Consider the following 15,193-nt stretch of genomic DNA (forward strand, 5'->3'; position numbering starts at 1 on the left):
AATAAGTGACCATTCATATTTTTTAAGGAGGAAAAGAGGAGGATGAAGGAAGAAATTGAAAGGAGAAGGGCTGAAGCTGCTGAGAAACGTCAAAAGATGCCAGAAGATGGTGCATCTGAAGACAAGAAGCCATTTAAATGTTTCAGTCCTAAAGGTTCATCTCTCAAGGTAACCTACACACTAACTTCTATATAGTACATAAAAAGTAATGGGAGTTGCAGTCCAAACGAACAGCCAAACACCAAAGCTGTGTGGAAATACTTGAAATCAGACCTGGGACAATGCTCTGGAATAGACCTTAGCCTGAAACCGTTAGCTGAAAGACTTCATTCATTGGGATGATTGAAAATTAGAGATCCTTTCTAAAAATAGAGTCTAGACTGGGAGTTACCTGTTCTTGTTCATGGAAAATGTCCAAAAGGGATCTTCATCTTCAAGAAAGAATTATTTTGGAAATTTAGAGCTGTATTACTGTGTTGATTTTCAATGTTAATTTATTATAGGAGTGCTTTGTGAACTGGAGTAGATAAAGATCACAAATATTCTCTCTCTCCTTCTACATCCACAATTACTTTCTTCCTTGCCAGATTACTTTGTCTTTAAGCATATTTAGCCTAATCATCATTAATTGAAACTGCCCCATATGGGAGTGCTAGTTTATGTCTAATCCCCCTAAAAATAACATCTAGAAGTACTGGGCTGGATTTCATTTTCTTACGTAACAGGGAAAAAAAACCCCTTCTGTTGCTGCAGGAATTTCTAAGTGGTCTTCTGTGGCCCATATTATATTGCAAGTCAGATAACGCTACACTTTGAACCGATCTGGAGCTTCAGCCCTATACTGTTTTGGGTCCAGTTCTAGCAAATACAGTGTCCAAATGCTTTTGACTGGACTTGCCTTTGACTTCTCAGACACATCTGAACCTGAAATACAAGGACAGAATACCTACAGCTGTAAACAAAGAATGCCAAGCTTCACAACTTGCTCCTGTTAGATAAACCTGGTCTTGCCATTTTGGTTGCAGAAGACCATGTCAGTAACAGACACTATAAATGTACAGCTTCTTCCCAGCCCTCCTGGGAGGGCTTCCTTTTCTTCTTTCTGTTTATTGAGATGCCTTTTATGACACATTTGGAGCTTTAGTTCACAGATGACTCAGAAGAGAGGAAATTATACTTGAAAACACATAATAGAAAGATATAGATCATAATTTTGGGGAGAGTGGGAAAAAACACTGGATTTGGCAGGAGGTTAATAGCTTTCAGAGAACTTTTGGACTGATGCTACACTACTCTACTAAGTGTATTTTTAGAGGAAAGCTGGAATTTTCCAAATGTCGTTAAGCATCCAAGGTCCAATTTTTTTATGATGATAATTGCTGCTGGATTTTATGGCTTGTTAGGTAGAAGTTATTTGTTACAAAAACTGATATATGCAACTCTGTACATGTTTTTTCTCTTTCTCTGGTGATACTGTACATATTCCAGTCTGGTGTCTGTGGGTGGCCAGAGTAGATACGTAATGCTGTTGAACTTCACACCCTAAACTGTTTCTTGGCCTTCTGTGGTCAATAGCTGAGGAGAGATTAATCTCTTTTTAATAACCTGATGTCAAATTTGATGTCAAACTGCAGTTTTTAGAAGACAGTATATTTTGTTACCTTTCATTTGGACAGACTTCTCAGGCTGGTCTAACCTGGTTGGGACACAGCTTTCTCATTGCCTGTTATGCACTGCCCAAGTTATCTTTTGAGTTATAAAGCATCTGGCACATATTTTCTCCCTTGATGAATGTATCATCTGGTTAGATGTGTCATGGGTCATGTGAGAACCCTAAATGCACAATTGTGGGTGGGAGGTTGGAATGAATAATGAAAAAAGGGAGGCTCAGTATTAAAATACTGTATGATATATGTGCACATTCTGACTTCTCCTAGATCACAATGTGGCAAAGCATCTTTTTCTCCTTCCTTGTCCTTCCTGATGTGATAAGTTTTGGGGGAGAAAAAGAAGTTCTTAGGAGTGACTTAGATGAGGAAAGTAGGGCGTGCTGTTTACAAAGTGAACTACAAGAACAAAGGACAGAAGGGAGATAAACTGAAAAGCAGCATGGCATATTACCATCTTATGGACACTGCATTTATCCATCACGCAGGGCATGGAGTAGCATGACATGCAGACTCAGAATTGAGAGACCAAGATGTGCAACTCATCTCCATCTATTACATGGCTCATGGATGCACATATATAAATACATGTATACAAACACAGACATAATATACATACATGCTTGTATTTAGAAAGAACTACTATGATTATCTAGTCTGGCCTCTACTAAAGCACAGCCTACACAGTATTGACAACTCCTGTTGTTTTAACTGTTAAATACAATATTTCCCTGAAACCTGAGACACTACTTCAGCAGAACTACTACGGCAGCATGGAGTCCTCCCATTTACAGCTTGAGGGCTGGTCCTTTCTGAGGGGACAGTGAAGAGGAAGCATGCAAAGTAAATACAGGCCAAGTTCATCACTAGCTAAGGAACAGAAGCAGCTTGGATTTCTCAGGGCTGGTGGACTCCCTGTGGGCAGTAGCAGCAGTACCAAACCTCTGTTCAACCTCTGCTCTCTTGCCTGTTTTTGTTTTGGTTTGGGTTTTTTTTTTTTTTTTAATAAGGACAAAGACTGGAACAACCTCTGCTGCTCTCCCATCCTGCTCTAGCTCATGCTTTCCCTAGTTTAGTTCACACAAATGGTGCTGTGGTAGAAAAATGAGATTTCCTGCATAATCTTTGTTCATTTTCCTTTTTACACAAGTTCATTCCTCATGTTTTCTTTGGGAAGGAGTGTTATTGACTTCTTGTATAATTATTCTCGAGGTTAATGAGGAGAGAACAGGATATTTCAATACTAAGTCTTCTCTTGGGGGTGAGCTCCACCACTACAGAAATGCAAAAGCAGTTAGACATTGAGGGAAGGAAGCAATGGCAGGAGGCTGGTAGCCTGGGATATCTTCTGTCTTTGCAGAAAATGTCTCCTGGGAGACATGGGCTGATGTGGCAGCCTGCACTCTCTGCAAGGAAATGCTGACAGCTAAGCCAGAGGATAGGACTTTCAGGGTTTTTTTTCTTTCTTTCTTTAAAGACCTGTCTTATCCTATCTCATTATTGCTTTCAATACCTGACAGCTGGAGCAGTGACTGGAAAGAGTTAGAATCCACACAATCAGTTCTTCCTAGATGAGCTACTTTTGCAGCAGAGGGAAGATAGAATGGTAAGAACAGGATTTGTGACATTTGTTTTTCCCCCGTCTTTGATGCTGATGGAAGCTCTCTAGTCTGGCAGATAAACTGGAGTAAATTGGTGCACTCTGCATGGATGCTGCTGACAGCAGGAAAAAGCCTAACTGTGCTTAATGAAGCAAAAGAGCACGTGAGCCACTCGGGAAGGATAAGGAAAAGCCACTTTACTCCCAGGGACTACCACTCTAAATGGGTTTCCACTAGGTTCTTCCACCTGTTGGATATGAGGCAAAATTTTAATGCAGGGATTTCTGTTTTCTGTGTGCATTTCTTACTCCCCTTCCTCCTTGACCCCTTTTTTTTTTGAGAAAAGCTTTTATATATATCAGTTCACAACACTTTCTGTTGCATGATATCTAATACGCAGTTTCAAATTCTGAAGAATCATTTAATACCTTTGTATGAAACAAGTTTTACTGGGCATATCTTGATGGGTTTTTTCCCCAAGTCACTGGCTCAAATTGTGTGTTAAATCATTCCTCTTCCATTCTGTTCTTGAAGAATGTGCAGATGGAAGACAGTACACTGTGTACACTGTGACATCCACAATTTAACTGCATTTTTAATAGGCAAGACATTTCTTGCACAATTAGGGAACAAAACATGTCTATATAATATTGAATGTGGATAAATGCATACATATATCTCTGTATAACATCTTGCTTAAGTTATTCCTTGCCACCTGTTTGTGCCGACTCTGTTGAGTAAGGCCCTAATAAGGTGTGAGAATCCACATGGTTTTGATTTATGTCCATTGGTATCACTTCATCTGACTTCACCAGCAGAAGTGTAGGTGTCCATCTAAGTATTTCGTTGCCTAATCTGAGCTTCTTTGGTAGTCAACAGAGAGAGAGCCACCCTCAGTGGACAAGCAATCCTACCTTTTCTAGGGTGAGCTCCTCTGCCTCTTCACTGACTATAGAGGGAACCAAAATGAGTAATTTTGACTAAATGCTTAACTTTCAAGCAACGGAGGTTAGGTGGGAGAGAGGCAGCCTGAGATGTTGTGTTCTTTCTCTCTGGTCATAATTTAACTGGAGGCCAGCAGGTCGCCTTTTTGGAGTATGTGTGTGTTCTGTGTCAGAGGCTTTGGAAAAGTATTCCATGTTGACAAAACATAGTCCAAGCTATTTAACCAGATCCTCTTAAAACGAATGCAGCAAAAAGATTATTCTTATTTCCTGGTCTCACTTTGAGGAAATATCTTGCATTTTGTACTAACCACCTTGCTTTGCCTGTTTCTCTTACAGATCTATTTTGTAATACTGTTTACTGTATGTGCCAAACATTTTAAATTCTTTGCATGGACTTTGTGTGGTGTGCAGTGGATAAATGGCCTTTAGATGTTGCTGTGCAGTCTTAATGTATTTGACCTGTAAGTTGAATACATGTGTGTATACAGGTGTGTTTGCTTTGTTTGCTTCAAGTGTATTCAACGTACGCTTCTGTTTCATGCATGCTGTATTTTGAGGAAGATGCTCTAGAACAAATTCTCATATAAATGTGCAGAAAATGTGTTATCCATCCACACAAAGCACCTGCTTCCGTGGGAAGAGGACCATTTTCAGCTCTGAGGGTCACTTCCTAACTGCTTTCCTGTTTAACTTATTTTCTGGTTTGCTTCCTTACTCTCCTGTTCTGAACAATCCACGACTCATTCCTGATACCACAGCGGGTGCTCTGAGAACTGCTGTTCCCAGTGGGTGAAGAATGACCCCATGCCTTTTCGCTACAATAATGTAGTAAACCTGAGAATACATGTCCCTCTTCCCCCCAACCTATCCCCCTCTTACACCAGTGCCTACTGAAGCCAAGTTTTCCTGCTGTGTAGAAACATCTCTCCTTGCTGAATGTGGGAAGACTATAAAGAGTCTACTGTTGGTATCTTGTAAGGTCTGTCCCTTTTGTAAGATTTCAAGTGGATTCTCAGTTCATCTGAACCAGAAGAGGCTGTAAACGAATTCTTAGATGGTTACCTTGAGTCCCGGTGTTCTGAGATAGTCCATAGTGTTTGTCCTTGCTGCCAGCCAGGGTTCCACCGATGCAGGGAGGGAACTGCCCGTTCATACAGTGCAGGGGAGAAACCAGCGGCTCTCGTTGGTGTAACTCATCGTTTTGAAGCCTTGCTGGTTATGACCCAGAAATCAGCGCTGTGGGAAGCCTTTCCTCCTATACCACAGTCGAGGAGAGGTGACGTGTTTTAAGTTACCACCGCAGATCTGTGTCGTCGCTTTCAATCAAGACATTTACTTGCCCGTTCTATGGCGACGCCGACTTATTTCCTCGGGGGGAGACGAAGCGGTGCACCCTGCAGGCTGGGCAGTGCCGACGTCCTGACTCCCCCGGGCGGAACGAAGCGGTGCAGCCCGCAGGCCCAGCGGCGGGCCGTGCGCGGCTCTGCGCCTCCTGCCCGCTGTGGTGCTGCCACCGTGTGACAGCAGCGCGTTGGAACAGCGGGGACCTCCCCGAGCAAAGCCCGTCTTTCCACTCGGGACCGTATTTAGATCGTGTATTGGCCACTAAAACCGTTAACGTAGATTACTCTGTAAATTGCACGCCAGCTTCTTTGAGCTTTAGAGGCGCATTTGAGCCGGATTGATGCTAGCTGGAGTTCCTCCAGTGAGCTTGTTTGGTGAATCCTGCGCTGAAGTGAACCGCCTGACTTTTTGCTTGCGTGCGCTTGAGAAATAAAACATGCGTGCCCGTTGATGGGATTGCTGTGGGATTTAGTATTCCGGTGCAGCCTGGATGCTAAGGGCACCGAGGAGAACCATTTAAAGGAATGGCTGTCACTGCCTTATTTAATAAGGCATGAATGCCACAGCAGTCACTGTGAAAGTAACTTGAAAATGGATGACCCATACTGAGACGGGAATCCCCAGGAATTCAGCCAGGCTTGATTAATAGTCATTTCTATCCCATGGAGCTGCCTGTGTATATTTTACTCTTAAGTGAAACTGTAGAGCCTGGAACAAGAAGTGGAACAATGCAATGTGGAAGACACTTGAGGATGTTTGATTAAAGTATTTCTTGACCCAGAATGCAAATATATACCCCCCTTGCATCGTGAAATATTTAAAAACTTTATTCAGGGATGGAGTCTTTTTGTTTTCAAATTATCAAGAGATTTGGCATAAATCTTACGAGACCTTCATGATTCTTTTTCCCTGGAAATATTACAAGATTTCCATACACACAGATGGGAAATAATGATCAAATGTAAGATACTGGTTTGTATAAAATAACAGCTGGTAGATATAGCAGTGATCCTGCTTCAACATGAGCAGAGGACAGTCTGATTGGTTTTTTGGAGCTCAGATTAAATTGTCAGTGTCCTACAAAAACATGCATGAGATAGGGTATGTGGCCGAGCTCCAAATGTGGCCTAGTCTGATGTCTCAACTCAGAAAAACCTTATTAAATTTACTGTCTGTCTCAAGAGTTACATACTTGCTCTTTTGTGGGAGATATGAGGAAATTTGACATAGATTTCATGAATAGCAACACCTTTCATAAGAAGAACTTCTTCCCTTTTCTTCTTTCTGTATTGGTGGTTTATTTTCTTACATATGCCTTACAAATGAGGCATTGAAGAGATATTCAGGATGCAAACATTAATGCAGAAAAGATATCCACCTTTACGTATATGTAGCGTAATAGGCTCCTAACTATAAAACCTCTGTGTGTGTCTGTGGTGATTTCTGTTGGAATGCATCTCTTTCAGATTGATCTTTTGACATTTAAGATGAGATTTTAACCTGGCCTTGTACAGACTGCCTTTTTATTAACTTTAAACTTATAGCTCTTGTTTGTCTCTTTTCTAGATAGAGGAGCGAGCAGAATTTTTGAACAAATCCGCTCAGAAGAGGTAAAGCAATAAAACACTAGGTTCAGTCAAAACAGCAGTGTTTAACTGGGGGGAATAATAGTTTCTTTCTCTCTTTTTTCTACTTCTTACAGTGGTATGAAACCCACCCACACGACAGCAGTTGTCTCAAAGATTGACAGTAGACTTGAGCAATACACTAGTGCAATTGAGGTAAGTTAATTCCAGGTCACAATTGCTCTAGTTACTGATGGCTTTGGGGACTTAAATCAGCCTATGTTTTTTACTGTTCAAGAATTGCAGGGATTTTTGGTCACAAACTTTTTTTATGCAACTTCAAGAACTTTGTTCTTGAGGCACACCCATGACCAACATCTAGATATGTATCTAAACAAAACCTTAGATGGTGTCTTCTCTTTCATGCTACAATGTACTCTGCTTTGTAAGCTTGGAGTAGCTCTTGAAGGACTCGGTCAGCATCTCTTGAGTGACAGTCGCATCCTCTTCTTCTTGGCTGATGAAAGTACTATCAGCAGAGAGCTGATAGTCATCCTGAGCAAAGCTGACTTAGCAGCTTATTTAGCAGAGCAATGAACTGGGCCTGTGTTCCTGGCTGCCACTTCAGAGTGAAATTCCTTGGCAAAGACAGACACTTTAGTGAGCTAGGGAGTTAAGTAGTGACAAAGGAAAAACAGAATCAAAATAAAATCCAGAAGTTGACCCCAGGTGATGTTGACAAGTAGTGGCTAATAATGTGCCTTGAAGCCAGAATTGAGGGTTTTTCTTTTCATGGTCCAAGGAAGAATAGGTGTTTACTTTTATTTTGGGGGTTTTTTTAAGCCTTTTTTAATAAATCAGTGAGTATAGGCAATGTGAAAGCTACTGGTTAATATAGCAGGCCAACTGGACTGGGTTGGTAAGTGTCATGGGAATAGAATAGTATAAAAAGGGATATTATCTTGATAGCTGTGATTAAGGTCTGGCACTTCTTCATTCCCTGCTGGATTTTTTTTTTCTCCTCTTGTTCACATATAGAGTCTAAGCATGCTATTCCGTTAAGGTATTAATTGGTTAGGCTTTATTATCCTTTAACTTAAAGGAAACAAGTAATTAAAGATCAATTAACAAAAGCTTTTTTCTGTGACTGCTGTTCGTTTAACCTTTCTGCTAGGAAGCCTATCAGTGCTGGAGAGTTTTATACTGTGTGTCAGTTCCCGATGAAAAAAGCGCATGCATGACAGTGCTGAAGGCTCAGGCTTGCCTCCAGTGCCTATGTCAAGCTGAAGGTAGCTCAAACCTCTCCATTAGAGATGAATGTCAGCATGGCACCCAGTAGTCCCTATATCATCAAAGTAGGAGCATACAGCTTGTCCTCCTGCTTCACTCTGCGCCTTTTCTGGATGAGATGTAACCACCCTAGCATGACCAAGGGCTTTGATTTGGCACTGGGATTTGGTGTTAAACTCCTTAAAAAGAGTGGATGGGTTGGAGGTACAGCTCCGTCTGCCATAAGAAATTTATGTAATAGTGAACTCGGGGTTTGTCAACCTGTAAACACTGGACCAGCCCACCCAGCAGCTTATATTAGGTTCTCCAGTATTTTCAGTAGGGCTGTGCTAAGGTCCTGAGTCTTTATGCTCCATTTAGATATTAAAAAGCATAGCTCTACGGCAAGGGGTGGGCAGGCTGTGCAGCTTCAGAACCATATACAGCTCTCATCTGACCTGAAATTATTCTTTTGCTGAGTTTTTGATTTTTCCAAAAGTTGCCAAATCTGCCTTGCTTTGCAACTAGAGAGGCAAAGCCTCAGCTCGTACAGGTTCTTATTCTCTTCAAATCTGTCTTATGTAAAATGTACAAAAATTTTGAAAAGAAGGAACAGGAGGAGTTTGGTCCAGTGTTTTTGGTAACAATGCAAAAGACACACTGCCAAAAAAACCCCAGTCCCCCACTCTTTAAAAAACTACCTCATTCCAAATATACTGTAATTGCTGAAATTTACCCCTAGAATCCCGAGTTGTGAGCTTAAGTTGTCTGAGACAGATGGAGCAGAGTCTGATGCTGAATGACAGGGCAGCCTTTTCCCCCTGCCTCCACATAAGGATTTCCTTAGCTGTGTCCCTGAAGGAGCCATGCTTACATGATGCAGATGCTAAGACTTGAGGGAGGACAGATGAAAGCCTCGGAGCAGTTGTGTGCAGAGCTATGGTTTGCCATGAGCTTTAGAAATTTAACAAATGCAAAAATCTAAACAATTGCAGTTTTCATAGCAGGTTGTGTCAAGGGTGCAACTGCAAATCAAAAGGGGGAGAGTCTCAGTGGCACCTCTTGAGTTGGGTACTCCTTTCTGTCTTTGCATGATCATTGCTAGAACCACTTACAGCTGCTGCATTCCTCAGCACTGCCCCAGAGTCAAACCACCCTGCAACTCCAGCTCTTAATGCCAAACACCAACTGGCCTCAATTCTTCTGCAGGGCACAAAGGCTGCAAGACCAGCTAAGCCAGCAGCCTCCGACCTGCCTGTTCCAGCTGAGGGTGTCCGTAATATTAAGAACATGTGGGAGAAAGGGAATGTTTTTTCATCACCCTCTGGGACAGGAACCCCAAATAAGGTACGTGTTAAATTTTACATAGTGATTATAAAGAATTATGTTATAGACCTGACCTTGCTATTCATGTTCCTATGAGTAAGCCTGGCTGCTCCTGTTGACATCACTGGTGAAGAATATCCCCAAGGATCTTGAGGTCCTCAGAAACCCACAAAAATGTGTGGCTGCAATATTGAGTATAGCAGAAGAATTTAGTGACATACTGAGCTAAGTTATGAGACATTCCAGAGCCACATCAGATATCTTGGACAAATATATCTGGGTAGTTCAAGCAGAGTACAAAGAAATTCTTTGTGTTGGGAAAGATTCTTTTGTGGGGCAGAGGGGGGCAAGATAATGATGGTGTTTTATAGATAATGCATAGAAGCATTTGTGAGATGTTTATCTTTTCTACGTAAATCCTTAAGGCAATATTTCCTTTCTATAAATTGATGTAAGTTGATAAGCATTCATCATAGCCGAAAAAACTGAGCCATGGATTGAAGGGGATTATTACAGATAGCCATGAAGTTTCAGTAATTTGTTCTAGCCTTTTAAAGTTTTATTTTAATGATTTAAATGGTAGACCACTTAACTCCTCTGTTATGTGCTTTTTTGAAAAATTTTAGTTTAACATAACGAAGCTGTAGACTTAGACTGGTGTCTCTTCCTCTTTAAGCTAAAGATTTTTTCTCCTTGAAGTTTGGGGTTATGACAGAAACAGCAGGTTTATGTCTAATGTTTATTCCTGGGTTAGCACTAAAGTGGAAATGATTTTGTCAGCCCACTTCTATCATTATTGAGCTTGGTAGTACTGTGTAGTTCATAGGGACAATACCTTCAGAGCACCCAGGATGCCTCTTAGCTAACCATAGTCTCAGTGAGGACCTCTATATTAAACTCAGGCTTGGCTTTGTTTTTAAATCTAAACTGTGGAAAACATAGCAAAAGCTATTCTTAAAGTCTTCTGATTAGATTTTATTATTTTGCAGGAAACTGCTGGACTGAAGGTTGGTGTCACCAGTCGTATCAACGAGTGGTTAACCAAGACCCCAGAGAGCAACAGATCACCTGCTCCAAAACCTTCTGTAAGTAAACTTGCAACAGCCATCTCTTCAGTAGGTGGGTTCTCTCCTGGGGCAGAGGTGGTGGTGGTGCTTCCTCAACCAGCTGATGGTCTTTGGAGGAATCTTGCCGCTCGTCCTCTCTTGGAATGACTCACAGAGGCCCTCTGGCTGCTGACTCCTGGGTAGTCAGAAAAGGGGGAGATGAAACAGGGCAGTTCTCACCTTAAACCTTAGGGTTGCTCTAAAAAGACAGTACTCAGAGAAGCACTTCTCTGGTAGAGAAGGACATTAATTTTCCCCCTGTGAAAGCCCTACCGTTAATTTAGAAATTACCAGCCATAGACTTGGATGAAAGCAATTGTGCTTTGTCCCTTGCCCTGTAAAAATCTTCCAAGTATATTTTTAAACACAGCTGAAATACGTTAATCCTTTAATAGCCTAAATGTAATTTCTAATGAAGGCCCTTTAGCATGCCCATTACTTCAGCAAGAATCGGAGTAGAAAATGCAATCAAAGTAATAAGCTGGGAGTGTGGGAAGGAGCAGAAATAGGTAATTGTGGAGTGGAGAAGGGTAGAGGTGAGGAACTGGAGCTGTAGCCGCCCATATTGGAGAATGGCAGGGCATCACTCGTGGTGTTTATGATTCAACTTTGGGATTTTATTAAAGAACTGGTTTCTTCCCATATCCTTGTGTTGTGTTTTTCTGCCAGTCCACTTGCCCTTTATAAAAGGTGCAGCCTGAAAAACACTTTCTCAATTCACACTCCCATTTGTCTCAAATTGGAGCTTGAAATTTGCAATGTTGTCCCTAATGTCAGTATTTGCTGGTAGCTACATGGAGATTCCATCCTTATGGATATGAATATAAAACCAACAGAAGTCATTATGGTTGCTGTATTTAAACACAACTGCTGAAAACCAGCACAGAATCTGCCTCCAGATTTTCCTCTCTTTCTTCTAAGTTGCATCTTTTAGATAATGTAAAACTAACCTCTTGTTTTCCCCTCAGCCAACTGTTTCTATCTATGTCTTCATTTCCCTCTTTCTCAATAGATTGTTCTTTCTTCTTTCAATGTATCTGCTTGAAGGAACCTGCCCTCCTCCTATTCCTCTCTGGGGGTCTGTTTGCTAAGTTGGTCAGGTAAACCTGTTTATGATTGACTATGAAGAATGATATATATCCATAGGGTGTGATTTTTACTTTTTTTTTTTTTACCAGGATAAATCAAAGAGAAACCTAGAATTTCTTTGTTAGCAAATAACTTCCTACCTTCATCACATTCTACCAAAATAAAGAATTGTTCGAAACTTCTGCGACCATCAAGATTCTTGTGGGTTTTGAACAACATTCAATTAAAAGTAGAGGGAGAAAAGATCTCAGTTAGTTTTATGGTGAACCTAAATCATAGATCCCAAATGATTTCAGGATTATGGAAGTGGTTTTGTGATAAGGTCCACTGCAATTTTGCTGTTTTGTTCCTTCCTCTGTTATTGCTGAACTCACTTTTTGAAGTACAGAATTGGCTTAAAGTATTAACTGTCAGCAGCCCTGTTTGGCTATAAATTATGATCAGTTCTAAAGCATCTCTGCTGAGTGCAAATACCTCTTGCAGAAATCACACTTCCATTCATCACTGGGCATTTTTCTATCCCAAGTTAGAAATTCTCATGTGCAGAAAACTACCTATCTATGGATGGCAACAACAACATTCTGGGAACTGTGCAGGACTTGAACGCTTTTTGAAATTGAGAGTACTTATGTCCAAAATTGTTTCAAAAGTCTTTTGTTTGCAACCACAGAGGTAGATACCAACCTATCTGTCCTTAAGCAGGTGCATTGCTACTAGCCTAGCCTATGTCATCTTGATTTGTACTCCTGCTTTTCCCCAAGAAACAGCTTGAAATTTTTATTGAGTTTTGCTTAAAGTCTCCATGTACGCTCATTTTCAGAGAATATTGTTATTTTTTAATGACTTTACCTCACCTGTTTTTTTCTGTTGGGCGATTGGTACATGCTAAGATCTTAAAGGATGCAATGGAAATTCAAATGGATATGAAGGACTACAGTGTTAAATTCTGAAACCTCTATTTAAGGATGCAGAGGAGGATCTGCTTTTCTGTTGTATTAGAAATCCTACTCTTTTTTTTTAACAGTTTTTTTAACAAAATATTTTGTTCCTAGTCTAAACTGAGACAAGCTACTTTGAATTCTTCCCTAATAGAAATACTATTTCTGAAAAAAATATTCTTTTCTGCAAAAATTGGAATTGTCCTTCTTAAAAACCTGATGGTGCAGTAACTTTTCAATCTCTAGGATGAACAAAATAAGTTATGGCCAGTCTGTGCAATATTAAATAGGTGCAGCAGGATTGGTTTTTGTCGTAAAGCATGTATATGTGTGGAGTCATTATGTGATGTGTCATTCTGAATAGCTTTATAATTGATAGACAATGTAATATTTACCACCGGTGGATGCTCCTCAACTTTTCTTATGAGGAAGTCGCATTCTAATGTTTTCTCTAACAAATTAAAATAAACCCGAACTAATGTTGGTTTCTGTTCTCTGACATTAATTTAAAAATACAGGATTTAAAACCAGGAGACGTATCCAGCAAGCGTAATCTCTGGGAGAAGCAGTCAGTTGAAAAGCCAGCTTCTTCTTCTTCTAAGGTAACAATTCAGTCCATTGTTAAAAGGATAATATTTCTGTGGGAGGCTTTCTAGGGGGAAAGTACCGTTTGCCTTCATACAGTCAGTCAGTTGGAATTAAGCCTCTACATGTCTTTTGTTACTAACCTGCCTTTTAATCTGTAAAATAAAGTACAATGAGGCGCAGGAAGCCATGGGCAGCGTGTAACTTTTATATTCCTATTTGGCAGAGCTGTGTTGTGTGTGGAAATCTGTCCTTTGCATGGAGTTGATTTTTTTCCTGTTAGAAATAGCTATGTTTTCCCATACTCAACTTTAATAATGGATTATTACTTTTTCAAACAGGTATCAGCTATGGGGAAAAAATCAGAGACTAATGGTAAGTAATTCTAATAATACACCTGCATATTAAATAGAACTATTGCCAAATTTTTGCACAGGCATATCTGTGTTTAAAAATTCTACAGCTGTTAATGTTGATGCAAAAAACAAAAACGCTTTTTGCCTTTGCCTTTCAAACGCTGCATTGCAATATCATCAAAACATGAATGTTTGAGAAATAAACCTAAATCATCTTCCTAGGAGGACTGAGGATGAACAGTGCTCCAGCCGTGTTTGCAAAGCCTTGTTCCAGTGACACGTGTAGCATGTTTGCTGTAGCTGGAGAGTATCATTAAACTGTGTGAGATCTGAGGAATGGGATGGTCATTTAACTAATTACAGTAAATGCAAAGCATCTGGGAAGGGATCTTTTAAAGGCTGCAGCGGCAATGGATACGCCTTTCATGAGGGGAGAGGGAGACCCCCAAACCCGAGACTGTTGTAGCAAAATTATTTGAGCAGAAATAGAAGATTTCAGTACTACTGAGAATGAGTCCTGCATCTGGTTTCAAACACTGCCACTGGGTAATGGTGAAGCCTGATGAAAATTCAGCAGTGTTGATTTTTAAAAATAATTCCTCTGGCTGGTTGTGTGTCTTATGTGCTCCTGCATACCCAGACTGGACTGGAGTTCAAACACACTCAGCGGCAGCACTGCTTTTGCTGGAGCTGTGCATTGGTGTCTTCTCAAGGCAAAAAGAGTCTAAGTACTGTCATTTTGAAACTCCTAGCTTGGGAAACACAACCTAGTTGTACAGAAAGAAATCAACAAAATTACCCTCCTAGCTTTTTTTTTTATTTTAATCTAAACCACTCCAAATAAAACCAATTAAAGGAATTATGTGCCTAAGGACCAGTGGGGAAGAATGAAAATTCACTGATCAGTTTAATAGCTTTAAAGATGCCTTGCAACATCCCTTGACTCTTCCCTAGGAATGAAATGATCAAGTATAGAAAAACTTTTGCTTTTCTACACATTAATATGTGCATACATTTTCCTTCACATTCGTATGGGAAGCCAGAGGAATGGTATGCCTGTAAACTTTTCTTATCAGTTTAGTCACACAAAATGGCATTGTCTTCCTCCTGTTCTCCTTTTTTAAACCGAGCTGTTAGGACAGGGGTTTTCAGACTCCTAGCGTTGGCACGGCTCTGCTCCCTTGGAAGGTGTTAGCAGTCGCGCACCATCGCCCACAGGAGCAGACCCCGCTGAGCGGTTGGGACGCCACCGAGCCTCTCCTCTAAGGCTGAGTGGGATGAAGGCTTCAGCAGAGGGGTTGCAGGAGGAGGCTCTCGGGAGCCACCTTTCAGTCTTGCTCTGGACTTGGAGCGCAGGTACCAAGCACTGCAGCAGAGCCTGCCTTAGCATGGCAGCCCCC

The 15,193-nt window shown here is 40.9% G+C and overlaps 1 protein-coding gene across 14 annotated transcripts in view; it reads left to right on the forward strand.

The window, feature by feature from the left end:
• CALD1 (caldesmon 1) overlaps window positions 1-15,193 on the forward strand; it is a 199,530-nt gene that overhangs the window by 182,383 nt on the left and 1,954 nt on the right. For all 14 annotated transcript variants that reach the window (XM_069807769.1, XM_069807768.1, XM_069807767.1 and 11 more), the window contains 7 exons: window positions 28-168; window positions 7,126-7,169; window positions 7,262-7,340; window positions 9,603-9,740; window positions 10,709-10,804; window positions 13,371-13,454; window positions 13,779-13,812. In XM_069807769.1, the coding sequence (XP_069663870.1) occupies window positions 28-168; window positions 7,126-7,169; window positions 7,262-7,340; window positions 9,603-9,740; window positions 10,709-10,804; window positions 13,371-13,454; window positions 13,779-13,812 (616 nt within the window). The remainder of the gene's footprint in view (window positions 1-27; window positions 169-7,125; window positions 7,170-7,261; window positions 7,341-9,602; window positions 9,741-10,708; window positions 10,805-13,370; window positions 13,455-13,778; window positions 13,813-15,193) is intronic.

This window comes from Haliaeetus albicilla, chromosome 19 (genome assembly GCF_947461875.1).
Source record: "Haliaeetus albicilla chromosome 19, bHalAlb1.1, whole genome shotgun sequence".
Classification (NCBI taxonomy): domain Eukaryota; kingdom Metazoa; phylum Chordata; class Aves; order Accipitriformes; family Accipitridae; genus Haliaeetus; species Haliaeetus albicilla.